At 45.5% G+C, this 19,226-nt stretch overlaps 1 protein-coding gene across 1 annotated transcript in view; it reads left to right on the top strand.

Annotated features, from left to right (window-relative positions):
• Window positions 1-277: 277 nt before the first annotated feature.
• MAGI2 (membrane associated guanylate kinase, WW and PDZ domain containing 2) overlaps window positions 278-19,226 on the top strand; it is a gene marked incomplete in the record, with an annotated part of 526,586 nt that continues 507,637 nt past the window's right edge. The window contains 1 exon segment of the mRNA XM_087722353.1: window positions 278-707. Coding sequence (XP_087578479.1) covers window positions 404-707 — 304 coding nt within the window.

Here is a 19,226-nt window from a genome sequence, read left to right as displayed (position 1 = left end):
TTCTTCCACTCCATCCCTCCCTCTCTCTCTCTCTCCCTAATTCCCATCCGCCGCCCAGCCAGACTAAAGGCGGGGAGCAGCAGCCTCCTCGTCTCTTCCTCCTCCTCCTCCTCCCCTCCTTCCTCGCCCCCTCCCCGCCTTCCTCTTCCTTCCTTCCTTCTCCCCATCCCTTCTTCCTCCCCCATCCCTCCCTCCCTCCCTCTCTCTCCCTCCTTCCCATCCGCCGCCCAGCCAGACTAAGGCGGGGAGCAGCAGCAGCAGCAGAAAGCCTCCTCCTCTCTTCTTCCTCCTCCTCCTTCTTTCCCTCCTTCCTCGCCCACCCTCCCTCCTCCCCGCCAAAGGGAACTCCAAGGGCACCCCGAGGCCGGGAGGGAAGGCAGCCGTCGCCCCCCTCCCCAAGGCAATGTCCAAGGGGGGCTTGAAGAAAAAAAGCCACTGGACCAACCGCGTCCATGAATGCGCCGTGGTGAGGAACGCCGAGGGGCAGCTGGGCTTCGAGCTGAAAGGGGGAGCGGAGAACGGGCAGTTCCCCTACCTGGGGGAGGTGAGAGCCGGCAAGGTGGTCTACGAGAGCGGCGGGAAGTTGGTGCCCGAGGAGCTGCTGCTGGAGGTCAACGAGACCCCCGTGGCCGGGCTCACCATCCGGGATGTCTTGGCCGTCATCAAGCATTGTAAAGACCCCATCCGGCTGAAGTGTGTCAAACAAGGTAAGGGCCGCGGGGGGAAAGGAGGGGAAGAGAAGCGGGGCAGGGGGGTGTCTTGGGGGGCTCCTCGCCTCCGCAGAGCAACTTTGAGACTTTCCAGGAGGGTCTGCGTGTCCCCCCAAACCCCTCCGACACCGGACGCTTCCTTCTGCGTTAGGAACAGCAGCTGAGCCGGGCCAGGGGAACATCCAACGGCCCCACAGGGGGAAGAGGAAGGCCGGGGGTCTTTGGGGATCTGGCGGGACGGTGGGGCGGGGGGGGGAGAAGAACCATGCCGAGGGATGGAGCTCCTCTCTTCCTTTCTCCTCCCCCCCCCCCTGTCACTACTTCGGGCCCTTTTCTCTGAGCGCGTGCAGAGCGCTCTGCTTTTGCTGCGCAGAGTTTTTATTTTTTCTCTCTTGGATATTTTTTTTTGTGGGGGGGGGTGTTGCTGGTTGGGGGATTAAAAAGAAACTCCGCTGAACTTTTTATTTGGGGAGGGGGGCGTTTTGGTGGAGTGCGCGCCTGCCGGGGGTGGGGGCGGGGGCTGGGAAAGCATCTTTGGGGGAATGCCAAGCCAGGAAATCTATAGGTTGGCTCGGGGGCGCTCGACTTGGGCACCGAGGAGACGCTGCATCCGAAATGGGGGGGTGGGGTGTCCTGCGGGATTCCTGCCTTTGCAGGGGGAGAGGGGGAACTGACACCCCCCCCCTAAAAGATGGGGGTGCACTAAGATGCTTCAATTAAAAAAGGGGGGGAGGCAACAATCTAGGAATTTGGAACTTGGCAACGAAGACGCAACAAGGGCTAGAAACCCACCCATTCATTACTAGTAGTTTGCGGGGACGGGGGTAATTACTCCTAAGATAGCTCTCGGTTGAAGGGGGGGGGTTTGAGGCGGAGCTTCATTGAATGGGCTTTTCCTCCCACCTCCGGATTTGCGTCCTATGCGGGGCAGAGAAGCTGCATTGCACAATCTTTCAGCCGGTTGCAAAGCTGGGTGATTTTTGACTCGGATGTCTTATCTTTGCGACCTCTCCAAACGATTCAAGAAAAGGGATGTTAAAATCCCCGGGACCGCTGTGAGTCAGCAAAGGGACTTCACCTTTCCCTTACGGTGTCTTTCTGCTGCCCTCTGGTGGTGGTCTGGATAATGCAATCGAAGTTGAGTTGCCAGTTCAAGCGATTTTTTCACTTTCTTTGTTGACTTCAGAGGTTACCCCCCAAAAAACATTTGAGCTGGGACATTCTGGCAGTAGAGAGTTTCTTCTGGGCTTTTCGTGGCAGGGCGTCTTGGCGACGCTAGAGCGGCCCAAAAGATAAAAGATTGCAAATGGCGGTTAAACATTTCGTTAAAAAATAATAATTGGTATGGAAAGGAGTTACGACTTATCCAAGAATATTGAAGCTGTTTTCTTCCATCCTCGAACTGCTGTTCAAAGGCCATAAGAAGTCTTGATGTCAAAACGACTTTGGGTTTTATGGAGCTACGTGGCTGCGCTGCAGTTTTCGAAACTTGAAAGTGCTTGGTCATAAAAGGACATCCCCCTTGGTGAATTAGTTAACCTTTTTTTGCATTGATTTCGGGAACGTAGATCGTTAAAATCTGTCCTATTAAAGTCTATTCTTGAATAGATCCAAGAAATCCCAGGAGGATTCAGCAAGAAGGACAGTAGAACTTTGGTGACAAATCAGAAGCTGTGAAATATGCACCGTTTGAAAACTGACCTCAGAGCATAGCGTCCTAAGCCAAGAAGAGAAGTGTTTATTCATTCAGAATATTTATGTTTAAATAAATGCAGACATTGATAACATATAGATGAATGGGGCAGCGGCCTAGTGGTGAAGACGCTTGCCTCCCACTGAAAAGGTTGAGAGTTCAATCCTAGGATGAGCCGATATTTTTCTCCTAGGGCTCGAAGAGAAAATATCTGCTGTGAACCCCACGTAGGTGTCGGGAAGGGCATCCAGCTAGTAAATGCTTAGCTCCATCTAGACTCTACCCCAAATTAAGGGATTACGGAGTCATAAAAAAGGGAGTTTATTGATAACATATAAAATCTGACAACTGAGGGAGAGCCTCGGTCAAACTAAAGAAATTATAGTGTAATGTTGTTGCTAAGAATCCTCTTAAAATCATACCTAACTTTGTTCAAGAAAATCCTTAAGGTAGGAAAGAATGTAAAAGTGAATATTCTCAGCTTCATGTTTATTATTAGCATGGGATTGATAATATCTGCTGTGAACCCCACGTAGGTGTCGGGAAGGGCATCCAGCTAGTAAATGCTTAGCTCCATCTAGACTCTACCCCAAATTAAGGGATTACGGAGTCATAAAAAAGGGAGTTTATTGATAACATATAGAATCTGACAACTGAGGGAGAGCCTCGGTTAAACTAAAGAAATTATAGCGTAATGTTGTTGCTAAGAATCCTCTTAAAATCATACCTAACTTTGTTCAAGAAAATCCTTAAGGTAGGAAAGAATGTAAAAGTGAATATTCTCAGGTTCATGTTTATTATTAGCATGGGATTGATAAATCCAAAGATAACAATGGAAAGATGCTATCCATGCAGTTATATGGGGGAAGGTTTAGATTTTGGGGGAATTTTCTGAACATTTGTACATATATATTTACACTGAACGTTGCAAAAGTTTCAAGAGGACCACAGTGATACAGAAAGAAACTTTTGAGTGGAACAACTAACAACAAAGTTGACTTCTCTTTGGTTTATTTCCTAAACAAAGTCATCTGACATTCAACCAGCCAGAGTCAGAGAAAATAAAGGCCTTCTTTCTCAGTTACGCTTAATAAAGGCATGACTATAATTCACTGATTGGTTGGTGGTTGATTTTGTGCCATCACAGTTTATTCGGCTTAATTCTTCCCCGTATAAAATCACACGCTTTGGTAGGTAGGAAATTTTCCCTATGCAGATTCTAGACTCTCGTCCTTCTCTAATCAAAAGAAATTTCTGAAGTCATCATCTTCTTCTTCTTGTTAATTGCAAAGTCATGTCCAACCCATCGCGACCCCATGAACCACGTTCCTCCAGGCCTTCCTGTCCCCTACCATTATTAGCTTAACAACGGGGGTGATTTGCTTAACCACTGTGGCAAGAAAGATAGTAAAACAGGACAAAACTCACCCAGGAATGGAAAAATTGGATTTTTAACCACTTGACAGCTTCTCAAATGCTCAAATGTGTTAAGCAGGGCTGGGGAAAGTGAAGTCAAAGCTTCCTATCTGATCAAAAGAAGGACTAGGGGTGACATGATAGTAGTCTTCCAATATCTCAGGGGCTGCCACAAAGAAGAGGGAGTCAAGCTATTCTCCAAGGCACCTGAGGGTAGGACAAGAAGCAGTGGGTGGAAACTAATCAGGGAGAGAAGCAACTTAGAACTAATTATAAATTTCCTGACAGTAAGAACAATTAATCAATGGAACAACTTGCCTCCAGAAGTTGTGAATGCTCCAACACTGGAAGTTTTTAGGAAGATGTTGGATATCCATTTGTCTGAAGTGGTGTAGGGTTTCCTGCCTAAGCAGGGGGTTGGACTAGAAGACCTCCAAGGTCCCTTCTGACTCTGTTCTTCTGTTCTATTCTTCCTTCTCTGTCAGTGAGAACAATTAATCATTGGAATGGCTTGCTTCCCAGTACTGTGGGTGGTCCATCCCTAGAGGTTTTCCAGAAAAAATACGGACAGCCATTTGCCTGGAATTGGTAGAGGGTCTCCTGCTTGGCCAGAGGGTTGGACTAGAAGGCCTTCAAGGTCCCTTCCAACTCTGTTATTCGAGCTGAATGTGATGCAGCTACCCTCCCCCCCCCCCAGCTACATGATCAAAATTCAAGCATGCATTTATGAGGTTTGCAGCATCCAAAAATTATCACATCCTCCTTGGTAAAATTTTCAGCTGGGTTCTGACAAGCAAAGTCAATGGGAGAAAGCTGGATTCACAGAATAGAATAGAATAGAATAGAATAGAATAGAATATAACAGAATTATTGGCCAAGTATGGCTGGACACACAAGGAATTTGTCTTTGGTGCATATGCTCTCAGTGTACAAAGAAAAATAAAATAACATAATTAAGAATCATAAGATACAACAGTTAGTGATAGTCATAGGTTACTAATAAGCAATCAAGTCATACTAGGAAACAAATAAAACAATATAAATTGTAAAGATACAAGCAACATAGGTAAAGGTTCCCCTCGTACATATGTGCTAGTCGTTCCCGACTCTAGGGGGTGGTGCTCATCTCCGTTTCAAAGCCGAAGAGCCAGCGCTGTCCGAAGACGTTTCCGTGGTCATGTGGCTGGCATGACTCAACGTCAAAGGGGCACGAAACGCTATTACCTTCCCATCAAGGGGGGGGGGGTATTTTTTACTTGCATTTTTTTACATGCTTTCGAACTGCTAGGCTGGCAGAAGCTGGGACAAGTAACGGGAGCTCACACCGTTACGCGGCGCTAGGGATTCGAACCGCCTACCTTTCTGATCGACAAACTCAGCGTCCTAGCCACTGAGCCAGCACGTCCCTTCCCCTTATAAAGGGAAGAGGAAATCCAGGTGAAGCTCTAGTTAAAAAAAAGAAGTGACAAGGAGATGCAAACATGCAGAAAATCCACCAGGGAGTAAATAGCTTTTTTTTATTATTTTTGTACAGAATCGTAGATGAGACAAGTTCCTGATAACTTCGAGGGGCAAAGTTTAAGCTATTTTCTTTGGCTAATTACTTGCAATAAATCTCCGCTTTTGCATGATTCAGAGAGTGGAACGGATCCAAAGTTTGAAGTTGAGCATTTTTGATTTTCCTGCTCTGTCTCATCGAGTAAGGTCAAACCGTTAAAATGATTACAACTTGGAGTTGTGTGTGTGTGCAGAAAATTATCCTTTGGGGGATGCTTTAGATCGGATGGAATTTTTTTATCGCTTGTGATGGGAAGGGAAGGCATTATTTAAGGCAGACAATCAACACATACCTTCGTTTAGCAAACTTTGCATCAAATGGACAACATTTGACACCTTCACCCCAAAGTCAACTGTCCCCAAACACTCTAGATAATAAATGCCGCGGTTCATTTAACAATGATGGCCAGGACAGTTGCAAAACGGAGCCAAGCTCAGCAAGCAACTGTCTCGCTTAGCCACAGAAATGCGGAGCTCGGTTGTAGCCCGTTATAAGTCAAGGACTCACCAACCATAGTGCTCTTTTGCAGGGCTAACAGTCACCACGCTGCCCAATGGAGGCAGACGGAATTGCTTGTTTTATAAGATAGCAATAGCAATAGCAGTTAGACTTATATACCGCTTCATAGGGCTTTCAGCCCTCTCTAAGCAGTTTACAGAGTCAGCATATTGCCCCCACAGTCTGGGTCCTCATTTCACCCACCTCAGAAGGATGGAAGGCTGAGTCAACCTTGAGCCGGTGAGATTAGAACCGCTGAACTGCAGATAACAGTCAATAGCAATAGCAGTTAGACTTATCTACCGCTTCATAGGGCTTTCAGCCCTCTCTAAGCGGTTTACAGAGTCAGCATATTGCCCCACAGTCTGGGTCCTCATTTCACCCACCTCGGAAGGATGGAAGGCTGAGTCAACCTTGAGCCAGTGAGATTAGAACCGCTGAACTGCAGATAACAGTCAATAGCAATAGCAGTTAGACTTATACACCGCTTCATAGGGCTTTCAGCCCTCTCTAAGCGATTTACAGAGTCAGCATATCGCCCCCACAGTCTGGGTCCTCATTTCACCCACCTCGGAAGGATGGAAGGCTGAGTCAACCTTGAGCCGGTGAGATTTGAACCGCCGAACTGCAGATAGCAGTCAGCTGAAGTGGCCTGCAGTACTGCACCCTAACCACTGCGCCACCTCGGCTCCTCAGTTTAACGTGGTTTGTTTTTTTTAAAAAAAAGCCAATTTTCTGCAGTGGTGTAATTCAGCCGGTTCGATCCGGTTCGGGCGAACTGGTAGCGGTGGGAGGAAGGAGGCTCCATCACATCCCGTTTTTGACTCTCTGTGCATGCGCGGAAGGTCCTGCGCATGGGCAGAGGTGGTGCGCGCGCTCACATTTGCGAACTGGTAGCGAAGGTAAGCGGATTTCACCACTGCTTTTCTGGCAATAGGAGAATTTAAGGCAACAGCGGGATTTTAAACTTTCTCATAGAGGAAGCTTCACCCAGTTTCTATACAGAGCGCTGTGACAAAAGCTTGCCACATCTTTAAAATGTCTTTCAAATTAGTGGGCATCCTGCAGTGTTCAAAGCTGTCATTACCTTCTCACCTGCTTACGAAAAACTCTGACAACATTTGCCCCATTAATGCTCTTTTTCTGCTACTCCTGGCTTGCTGGTCCAAGAGGGGACAGCTGTCAATCATTTCAGCAGCAGCCCTAAAGCTTAACAAAATCTTCTTTATCCTTCTCCCTGCCTGCTTACTTCAAGCCCTCCCTATTTATTCCTTGATTCCCTGGGGATCAGCGTTGTTGACTCAAGAATCTTCAATAAATCTAGCTAGAAGCTAGAGTTTCTGGGATATTTTTCTAGATGGTTTTACACTATAGTAGATTCATATACTTCTTAGGGATTTATTTAGATTTTTAGCCTGCCTTTGCCTTTATCCTCTAATGTTTCCATATACTGTGGAGGATATGGGATGGATGGGATGGATGGGATGGATGGGATGGATGGATGGATGGATGGATGGATGGATGGATGTTTGACTTTTTAAGGACTTCTTTCAACTTAGATTGCTTTACTATTAATACCAATAGACTTATGTACCATTTCACAGTCCTTTTACAGCCCTCTCTAAGTGGTTTACAGAGTCAGCCTCTTGTCCCCCAACAATCTGGGTCCTCATTTTACCCACCTTGGAAGGATGGAAGGCTGAGTCAACCTTGAGCCAGTCAGGAACGAACTCCTGGCAATTGGCAGAATTAGCCTACAATGCTGCATTCTAACCATGGTCCGTCCTTCCTTCCTTCCTTCCTTCCTTCCTTCCTTCCTTCCTTCCTTCCTTCCTTCCTTCCTTCCCTCCCTCCCTCCCTCCTTCCTTCCTTCCTTCCTTCCTTCCACATTTACCAATAGCACTTATATACCGCTTCACAGTGCTTTACAGCCCTCTCTAAGAGGTTTACAGAGTCAGCCTCTTGCTCCCAACAATCTGGGTCCTCATTTTACCCACCTAGGAAGGATGGAAGTCTGAGTCAATCTTGAGCCAGTCAGGATCGAACTCCTGGCAATTGGCAGAATTAGCCTACAATGCTGCATTCTAACCATGGTCCATCCGTCTTTCCTTCCTTCCTTCCTTCCTCCCTCCCTCCCTCCCTCCCTCCCTCCCTCCCTCCCTCCTTCCTTCCTTCCTTCCTTCCTTCCTTCCTTCCTTCCTTCCTTCCTTCCTTCCTTCCCCACTTACCAATAGCACTTATATACCACTTCACAGGGCTCTTACAGCCCTCTCTAAGCGGTTTACAGAGTCAGCCTCTTGCCCCCAACAATCTTGGTCCTCATTTTACCCACCTCGGAAGGATGGAAGGCTGAGTCAACCTCACCAATACTACAACCTAATTGTAGTATTAGTGATTTATTTGTTTGTTTCTGTTTATTAGTAGTTTATAATTAGCATTATAAGTATTAGTACTGCTTTATAAGGAAATCCACGCTTAGAACTCTGCATCCTGTTTTGCTCACCCTATCATAAAAAAGATGTGGAGACTCTAGAAAGAGTGCAGAGAAGAGCAACGAAGAGGATTAGGAGGCTGGAGGCCGAAACATAGGAAGAACGGTTGCAGGAACTTGGGTAGGTCTAGTTTAATGAAAAGAAGTAAGGGAGAAATGATAGCAGCATTCCAAATTTGAGGGGCAACCACGAAGAAGACCTATTTTCCAAAGCACAAGAAGGCAAGGCAAGAAGCAATGGATGGAAACTAATCAAGGAGAGGAGCAACCTAGAACTAAAGAGATATTTCCTAACAGTGAGAACAATTAACCAGTGGGACGACTTGCCACCAGAAGTTGTGGATATTCCATCACTGGAGGCTTTTAAGAAGAGATTGGACAGCCACTTGTCTGGTACGATACAGGGTCTCCTGTTTGAGCAGCAGGCTGGACTAGAAGACCTCCAAGGTCCCTTCCAACTCTGATATTCTGTTTGGCATCTGTGTTTAGTCCTTTAGGCTTAAGGGAAGAAAACAAGAGCTGTTGGTTTTTTTACCATTTACTATTAATTTACCATCAGAGTACTGTTTATCATTATTTATACTTATATTGTACACACTTGTCGATCAGGAAGGTCGGCAGTTTGTCTGTTCGAATCCCTAGTACAGGTCTCCTGCATGAGCAGGGGGTTGGACTAGATGACCTACAAGGTCCCTTCCAACTCTGTTTCTGTTCAATTAATTCACTGGACTGAAAGCTCTTCTCCAAGATGAAATCAGAACAACAAGGGGCAGCAAATTAATCTGCTCTTCAAGGAAATCCCTCTACCCAGAATATACAACGTAGACCGGACTGAATTTTCACGAAGCAGAAAACAGATATTTCCTTCTCTGCTATTGTGTGAAAATCCAGTCCAGTTTAATTCTGTATTCTTCCCCATGCATGCATAAAATACATTCCCAGTGATTTTTTCCCCCCTCTTGGCAGTCTCGATAGCAAAACAAGGATACTCAATAATATTGCCTCTGCAGTTTCCTTCTCTATGGCTTGTAAGACTTACTTGAGGAAGGTTAATGAATGCATTATCATAAATTCTGCATAAATTTATCGAAGATCTTTCTCTAAATCCCTTTCCTGTAGAAGACAGCTAATTAAAACATCACGACCTTGATGGGGAGTTGAGTTGGCCATGGGATTGTTGTTGTTCCTTTTTAAAAAAAAATAGAAATATCTGTGTCAAGATGAAAGACGAAATGCCTGGGGGCGGTAGGGGGTAGGATTGTTCTGACTGAGACTTCCCAAGAGCATGAAACAAGCTGACAAAAACCCCTTTTATTAATTTCCAGTGAATTCTGCTCATTCACCTCCAGCAAAGTCTTTCAAAGGAGGATTTACAGTCACAGACTTTATCTGGCTTGGAGAGCTGCCAGGCCGATATCTGCAGAACTTGGCCAGGAGTCTCCGAGAGTCACCAACCAATTAAGCGAACTGATTGTCTCCTGCAAACTCCACTCCCCTTTCGCTCCTCTTTTATTTCCTCTGGGAGGGGCCATTCACCGTTCACCTGTGGCCTTACTCCCAAGTCGACCCCTCTTCTTTAGCTGCTCCCTTCGTTTGGCAACTCTGCGCATGCGCACACTGGGAACAGGCTCCAGCTGTTCTTCTGCCTCACTGATCTCCGACTCCGAAGGCAGCTGATAACTGGTCTACGGCTCTGTCCCCCTCTCTGCCTCCGACACAGAGCCCTCATCAGAGCCTTCCCCAGACTCCAGGACTGGCCCATCTTCCCCCCCAACCTCCTCACTGACTGAGTCTGCTACCAGCTTCACTGGCTGTTGGTGGGCCACAACGATTTGTATGTTTTGCCGTCATGATGTAAGGGCAGAGATGGAGTAATAGTAGCACCCTTCGTGAAGTAGGTGGGCCGTGAAGTTTTACTGATCTCATTGTTGGAATGTTGCGATTATAAAGAATGCTTGTCAGGCTGCGTTCTCCTCTACATATCCGTGAGGCCATTCTTTGATGACGAATAGTGTAAGGTGTAGTTCAAAAAAATATTCTGGAGGAGCACAAGTTCTCCACGTAATTTTTAAGCTCAATAGTAGTGATCACAATAGGGAGACCTTGCATCCCTCTCTACTAGCTCTTCTATGTTTTGTACGGCTTCTCGTCTCACTCCGTTTAAACCTTGAACAGATAAACCAGAACAAAGCGTTGGTTATTCTCATCAGTGGTGTTTTTACTACATGCCCCTATTCGCCGTCCTCATGGAAATGAGTATTTCCAGAAATGGATTAAAGTAGAAGGCTTCTGGATTGTGTATATTGTCATTATTTATTAGAGAGCATTATATTATTAGAGGAACATTAAATATTGCTTTGTTCTGGAGATGTGTGTGTGCCAGTGTTATTTACATTCACTTCATGACTGTATTTAAGTTTTGCATTGAGTGCGGACGTGTTAAGTGCGTTTTTAAATGCACTTGCAGTTGTACCAGTGGTGGGTTACGGATCCTGTCGCAACCGGTACACTGCCTCATGTTGGGAACGATGGAGGGCAAAAGAAGAAGAAGGGGACGGCAGAGAAGGAGGTGGCTGGATGGAGTCACCAAAGCAGCCGTTGTGAGCTTCAATGGACTCCGGAGGATGGTAGAGGACAGGAAGGCCTGGAGGAACGTTGTCCATGGGGTCACAATGGGTCAGACACAACTTTGCAACTAACAACAACAACAACAACAAATTAATAAACTCACTAAATCAGAGTTTTATGCTTGTGTGAGTGAGCTGGGCAGCACAGTGGTCTATAATAAGATAATAGCAAGGTAGTCATACATATCTGAAATCATATTTAGAATTCTTCTGTGGGTAGGTTTTTTTACGTGAGCCTAAATTAATACGTCGGGATCATTCTAATGCAAAAATAAAGAACTGATTTTTTCCCCATGTGTTCAAAGCTATTTTATTTATTTAGAAAATATATATTATCGAATTAACTTATTAGTCCGCTGAGTATTACAGCCCCTTTGTTGCTTTCTGGATGACATCACATCGAAATTGAAATAGTAAATATTAAAAGCAATTAGAAAACAATTACAATTACAGCGGTCAATTCATTATATAGGAATAGACTCATTTTGTTTATAAAATACGCCAATGGTGTCCTTCTTGAAAATTGGAGCCAGAAACCCAACGGCAAATCATATCTCATCCAGAATTGGCTTTATTGCTTTATTTTTAAAGATTTCATAGCCTCCCAGAGTCACTCTAACCGTCAGAGAGGGAGCAGGCGAGCAAATCAACGAACAAACAAATAAATATTATGTGTAATAATATACTTCATTTAATGGAAACCAACAACTCCAACAGTCACTAGGGAATGTAAGCTATTAAATGGTATTATTATTATTCTGCTAGCTAAATTGCATAAAACATTAGGATAATGTATTTGAGATCAATTATTAACCTTCTGAGAAATCCCCAGGGATTAAACGTAACAAGATATATGTATTATGTGTACATGTATTACGATTGCTCAAGTCTTAGGATTCAATTACAGAGAGAAGCGGTTTAAGGTGTGTTGTTAATGAAAGTACTCTTTAAAGCATCTCTCTCTCTCTCACTCACTCTCCCGCTCTCTCTCTCTTCCTTGCTCTCTCTCCCCATCTCTCTCTCTCTTTCTCTCTCTATCCCTCTCCCTCTTTCTCTTCCTTTTCCTCTCTCTCCCTCTTTCCCTCTCTCCCCTGCTCTCTCTTTCTCTTTCTTCCCCTCTCTCCCTCTTTCTCTTCCTTTTCCTCTCTCTCCCTCTTTCCCTCTCTCCCCTGCTCTCTCTTTCTCTTTCTTCCCCTCTCTCCCTCTTTCTCTTCCTTTTCCTCTCTCTCCCTCTTTCCCTCTCTCCCCTGCTCTCTCTTTCTCTTTCTTCCCCTCTCTCCCGCTTTCCCTCTTTCTCTCCCTCTCTCCCTCTTTCCCTCTCTCCCCTGCTCTTTCTTTCTCTTTCTTCCCCTCTCTCCCTCTTTCCCTCTTCCTCTCTTCTTCTTTCCCTCTCTCCCCTGCTCTTTCTTTCTCTTTCTTCCCCTCTCTCCCTCTTTCCCTCTTTCTCTCCCTCTCTCCCTCTCTCCCTCTTTCCCTCTCTCCCCTGCTCTTTCTTTCTCTTTCTTCCCCTCTCTCCCTCTTTCCCTCTTTCTCTCCCTCTCTCCCTCTTTCCCTCTCTCCCCTGCGCTTTCTTTCTCTTTCTTCCCCTCTCTCCCTCTTTCCCTCTTTCTCTCCCTCTCTCCCTCTTTCCCTCTCTCCCCTGCTCTTTCTTTCTCTTTCTTCCCCTCTCTCCCTCTTTCTCTCCCTCTCTTCTTCTTTCCCTCTCTCCCCTGCTCTTTCTTTCTCTTTCTTCCCCTCTCTCCCTCTTCGGTCATGGTTTCTTTGTGAGAGGCACTTGGATAAGTGATTTGCTTTCTGTAACCCCGATTCAAAGAGACACTTGGAGAAGTGATTTGCTTTCTTTCTGTAAACCTGGTGTTGCTGTAATAGCTCTTTGTTTTTGCATTCTGCTGCATAACCTTTTTGCCAGAGACATTATTTATGTTTACTTTGGGCTCGCAGCCAGCGTGAGCCAGGACTGATAAAGTTATTTCCTTTTAAGTCTGTCTGCCTGTCGTCTGTGAACGAGCGAAGAAGGGAGGGTCAGAACACAAAACTAATACTAATAGCCTCAACATTAAATGTGTTTCTTACGATACCAATGAAATAATGTTTTGCATGTTGATGGAGTGTTCCAGAGATATTTAAACACGGTCAAATTCTTAATTTTGAGGGGAAGGGGCAAATGGGTAGAGGGAAACTCACTCGTAAGATAATGGATCAATTTTGTCCACTTGAATTGATATTTCTACATCGGACAATTTTGATCTCCCAAACATCAGTAGATTTTGAAGATGTGAGCTGTGTCAACCTAAGAGTGATGAATAAACGTGGCGTTCATTGCAATGGAGTGAAGAATTACAGATCGATCAACCATGAAGGGTAGGAAGCAAAGATACTTCCCAGCGTTGGGGAAAAAAAATAGTTTGACCTCAGTTTTGCGTTCTTGGCTCGCAGAATAATCCTTGCGTTTCATTTACGCATTGCCTTGTTATTGGCCTAACAGAAAATGAACGAGTACCATTTCATGTACTCAAGGTTTAATGGCCTATTTCCAAACAAGGCTGAGTGATTTCTTATATTCAATCTAATATATTTTTGGTTATTTATTTTGGTCCATTTCCTTTTGTGTATTCCTTTTCTTTTGTGTGTGTGTATACACTAACTCAGCGGGGGGGGGGAGGAAAAAGAGAGTAAGCCTAGCTGCAGAAGCTTCCTACTTGTTTTCGTCAATTACTCAAGGTTTTGGCTTTTGAATAGAATAGAATAACAGAGCTGGAAGGGACCTTGGAGGTCTTCTAGTCCAACCCCCTGCTGAGGCAGGAAATTCTATAGCCTTTCAAACAAAGGATTGTCCAATCTCTACCAGTTCCTGTAATGGCTTTTTGTTTCCTAGGCCCTCCGCCTGGTTAACTTGCAAGATTCGTTTTTCTCACCCTATACATGTATACATCTGACCTAGGCTGTGTTGTTTCTCTGTGTGATAGAATATGTGTGGGTATCAGTGGTGGGTTCCAGCCGGTACGGTCTGGTACGGCTGTACCGGTCATAGTCGGGAGCAGCAGCCACCGTAGTGGTACGGTGGCTTGTTTGGCCCACCTGCCCGCCCACATTCCATACCTGTTTTTAAGGCAACTGGGCCAATTGCACATGCGCGCACAGCATGTGGTGCCTGCAGCCGGGTGTCACAGGGAGGGTGGAATGCGCATGGTGAAATTCAAATTTTTTTTTTACTACCGATTCTGTGGGTGTGGCTTGGTGGGTGTGGTGTGGCTTGGTGGGTGTGGCAGGGGAAGGATACTGCAAATTCTCCATTCCCTCCCCATGCTGGGGCCAACCAGAGGTGACATTTGCTGGTTCTCCGAACTGTGTAAAATTTCCACTATCGGTTGTCCGAACTTCTCAAAATTTCAACTACCGGTTCTCTGAACTTCTCAAAATTTCCAGTAACGGTTCTCCGAACTTCTCAAAATTTCCACTACCAGTTCTCCAAACTACTCAAAATTTCCAGTAATGGTTGTCCGAACTACTCAAAATTTCCACTACCAGTTCTCCGAACTTCTCAAAATTTCTAGTAACAGTTCTCCAAACTACTCAAAATTTCCAGTGGTTCTCCGAACTTCTCAAAATTTCCACTACCAGTTCTCCAAACTACTCAAAATTTCCAGTAACGATTGTCCGAACTACTCAAAATTTCCACTACCGGTTCTCCGAACTACTCAAAATTTCCACTACCGGTTCTCTGAACTTCTCAAAATTTCCACTACCGGTTCTCCGAACTACTCAAAATTTCCAGTAACGGTTCTCCGAACTTCTCAAAATTTCCACTACCAGTTCTCCAAACTACTCAAAATTTCCAGTAATGGTTGTCCGAACTACTCAAAATTTCCACTACCAGTTCTCCGAACTTCTCAAAATTTCTAGTAACAGTTCTCCAAACTACTCAAAATTTCCAGTGGTTCTCCGAACTTCTCAAAATTTCCACTACCAGTTCTCCAAACTACTCAAAATTTCCAGTAACGATTGTCCGAACTACTCAAAATTTCCACTACCGGTTCTCCGAACTACTCAAAATTTCCACTACCGGTTCTCTGAACTTCTCAAAATTTCCACTACCGGTTCTCCGAACTACTCAAAATTTCCAGTAACGGTTCTCCGAACTACTCAAAATTTCTGCTATTGGTTCTCCAGAACCTGTCAGAACCTGCTGGATTTCACCCCTGGGTAGAGGGCTAATCCTATCATGTCCAGAGGGCCATGTCTTAATCTCATCACCCTGGACCTGAAGGGGGGGGCAGGGAACTTCCCTTTTAATATTTCCTAGGATATTTCATTTTTCTAAAAGAGGGGTGAGAGCTAACTTCCTACAAAGTCATTCTAAGTCTTAAGTCAAATGGAGGAGCAGAGAAAGTCTTCTCCAATCTTGGAGGCCCATGGAGAAGATCAGATGTTCTTCAAGGAAAACATGGCTCAGATTCAGTCAGTGTTTAAGGAGCTCTGCCAAAGTGAAAGCAATTTTGCTGTCTCTCTTTATTACAGAGAAGAAAAGTACTGTTTATCCTACTCTAGAGTGCTTTCTGCTTTTTTAAACTTAGAATCTGAAGTGTGGGGGGCCAAATATTACAGCCTGCGTGTCAATCTGAAGATGGCAATGCGCCATAAAAACTATCTTCTCGACTTTTAGATGTTCTGGTAATATACTTTTTGGGGCCCAACGTACCCTATTCCATTAGAAATATCACAGGTTTTTCTCTTTTTCTTCTGCAACAACCCATCAGCTAATCGTGTTGCATCAAAATTACCACTTTGGCTGAGAATATTCGTGTGAATGCTATCCCATAAGAGTGAGATACGGTATCTGTATAGCTTAAAACCGTGATGGCTAAACTATGGCGCAGGTGGCACGCAAAGCCCTCTCTGCAGACATGCCAGCCGTTGCCCCAGCTCAGCATGTGGGTGTCGCAGTGGTGGGTTCCGGATCCCGTTCCAACCAGTATGGTTGGAACAAGCCTGGCGGCGTCCACACACATAGGGCGTACATGCGTCTTAGCGCCTCCACGAGCCTCTGCAATGCTCCAGCTGTTCAGAGAAGTGTCGCACAGGTGCTGTACATACCAGGCACTTGCGCAGAAGCGCAGAAGACTTAAAAGACCTCTAAGGAGCTAGGGCGGGCGGGTGGGCCCTCCGGAGCACTGTACTGGAACAGTATCCGGGCAGGCTCTGGGCAGGTTCCGGTACACCCGTATCGGGGTGTACCGCCTCCAGCCTACCACTGGCGTGCCTCCCACAGGCCAGCTGATTTTAGGGTCTCTGCTGTGCATATGCATGGGGCAGGGTGCATGCGGGCAATTTACATGCATGCATAGTGGGAGGGGGTCACGCATGCACGCTTGGGCAAGGGGGTCCCACATACATGTGTAGGGGATAGGTGGGAGCGTGGGAGGTGTGGTGTGGCCTCCCTGCGGCCCACTTTTGCTCCCAGGAGGATTCAGGGAGGTCTAATAGGTCCAAAATGGGGCATGGGGGGGGAGTCGCGTGGGGCGGGAGAGTGCATGGGGTCACATGTGCATGGGCAGGGGGGTGGAGCGCATGTGGGGGGTGTTGCACACACACATTGCATTATGGGTGTGGATGCACTTTTGGCATGTGACAACAAAAAGGTTAGCTATCACTGGCTTAGAAAAAGGATGGGAATAATGATAAAAAAGGAATTTATGTTCAGAGGCGAAGGAAAACATTCCCAAGAATAGAAAGACTGGACTTTGGAGATTGACATACCACTAAACTGAGGTTATTTCATGTGCTATTGTCCTATTTAACCATTATTCTTATTTCCACAATGTCTAAGGCAGCTAAGAGCGATAGAAGTTCAAATATATTCACAACATCAAAAACGAAAGATCAAAAACAAAAACAACAAAACACAGCCTGGAATTGGGACCAACCATTGGGTAGAGGAAGAATAACAAGAAACCAGAATAATGAGTCAGGAGTAAAAAGCTTGTACAAGAAAACTGCCACAAATCATTTCAACATCAGAGGTGAAATGGGTATTTTTTTCAAAGAGCCAAGTGGATTGAAGATAACTTTATCCAGAATAGCAGAGTTGGGAGGGACTTTTGAGGTCTTCTAGTCCAACCCCTTGCTCAGGCAGGAAACCCTGTACCATTTCAGACAAATGGTTGTCCGGTTTCTTCTTTAAAAACTCCAGTGATGGAGCACCTACAGCTTCTGGAGGCAATTCCAATGATTACTGTATTTTTCGGAGTATAAGACGCTCCGAAGTATAAGATGCACCTACCTTTTGGGAAGGAAAACAAGAAAAAACAATCTGCCTCTGCCTCCCAGCAATTTGCCTCCTTGCAGCAAACAGCCAACAGCCTGTTTCAGTTTCAATTTCAACACAGCCTGATTAGCACAAGCAGCTGATTGTTGGTTGGTTCAGCCTCCCAATGATCAGCTGTTTCCGGCTGCAGGGATTGCCATAGCCTATTGCTACCTCTGTGCACCCCATTTTCGGTTTCCGTGTGCCCCATTTTCCACCCGTTCCGGGCAGTGAGGATCAGAATAGATTGAAAATGGGGCACACGGAGGCCGAAAATGGGGTGTGCGGAGGCGGCAATAGGTAATGGCAACCCCTGAAGCATGAAACAGCTGATGGTTGGGATCCAACCGACAATCAGCTGTTTGTGCTAATCAAGTTGTACTGTAGCTGAAATATGAAACAAGCTGTTTGCTGCAAGGAGGCAAATTGCTGGGAGGCAGAGGCCAAAGGGTGGGGACCAGTGGGTGGGTGGGTGGGATTATATTCAGTATATAAGATGCACCCAAATTTTCACCCCCTTTTGGGGGGGAAGTGTGTCTTATACTCTGAAAAATGCAGCAATTGTTCTCACGTTCAGGAATTTCTCCTTAATTCTAGGTTGCTTCTCTCCTTGATTAGTTTCCATCCATTGCTTCTATTCTGTTCCATCCATTGCTATTGCAACGGTGAAATAGATCTTTAAAAATAATGACTAACAATTTGACGGTATCGTAAAAATATACTGCAGGTCATCCAGAAGTCGCGCACATTAGTGTAGTAGTTAAATCGCAGCTGACTATTTGGAAACGCATGGCTTCAAAAGAAATGTTTTTTTTCCCAAAGACGGGCGTGCCTAAAACATGTTAAAGTAAGCCAGCAATTAAGCCACAAGTAAACACAGATAGAGCTAGATAGAGTTGTTACGACAGCCAAGAGTTTCCAAGATATTCTGGGAAATGACTGCGGCTCCATTGTTTAGGGACGAAAACAGTTCACGGGCTCTGTCCAACTGGTAACTGGGTTTTGTAAGGGCAGCCTTATCCAAACCTGATCTTTCTTTTGGATAACTGATCAAGATTACTTTTTTTTCCCTGATCTATTAGAAGCCATGGATCTCTTTGTCTATAGAGAGCCTCGATCATCCGGGTCATAGTTCTCCCAAAGGTGCTTTTCCAAAAGGCAACTGAACTTCCTTGTTTGATTTTTGTATTTCCTTGAAAACATTTCACTTCTCATAAGATAACCTTCATTGTCACTTTTGTTCCCCATCAGCTGGGGAATTCTGGGAGTTGACGTCCACTAGTCTTAAAGTTCCCAAGTTTGGACACCCCTAGTCTAGGGCCTCCTTCTTGAGCAGGGGGTTCAGAGGTGGGTTCCTACCAGTTCGCACCTATTCGGTAGAACCAATTCGTCAAATCTACCGAACCGGTTAGAAGAGGTTCCACCAGTGGACCCGGAAAGCAGGCCACACCTACAGAAGAGGTTCCAAACTTTTTTGAAACCCACCCCTGGTCCTTGGATATGATTATTCTACACTATCATGCTCATATTTATAAAACTCAGTGCCTCTGTGAAAGGTAAGGATGACTACTGCGTTTGTGGCGCAATCAGAACATTGCATGTGTTGAAGTTGTTTTAACGCAAACCAAAGATGCCTCTTAAAAAACAAGTTTACATCCTATTCTTATGCATGCCAGTGCTGTGTGTGAGGTAATTTAAGGTGGTTCTGACAAGTGTCGTCGGCATCTTCATATCCGGTCACATGGGCGGCAAGCCACTCCCATCCGGTCACATGGCCGGCAAGCCACTCCCACAAAGGAGGCCACACCCACAGAGTAGGTTCGAACAATTTTTGAAACCCACCACTGAGGGGGATGGGCTAAAAGACCTCCAAGGCCACTTCCAGTTCTATTCTGATTGACTGATTGGCATAAATGGCTGGGCCTCATA

The sequence above is a fragment of the Thamnophis sirtalis genome, unplaced genomic scaffold (genome assembly GCF_051295495.1).
Source record: "Thamnophis sirtalis isolate CommonGarterSnake01/CBP01778 unplaced genomic scaffold, rThaSir2_p1.2 scaffold_9, whole genome shotgun sequence".
In the NCBI taxonomy this organism is placed as follows: Eukaryota; Metazoa; Chordata; class Lepidosauria; order Squamata; family Natricidae; genus Thamnophis; species Thamnophis sirtalis.
The sequence above is the reverse complement of the archived record's forward strand: the minus strand, read 5'-3'. Positions and strand labels throughout refer to the sequence as shown.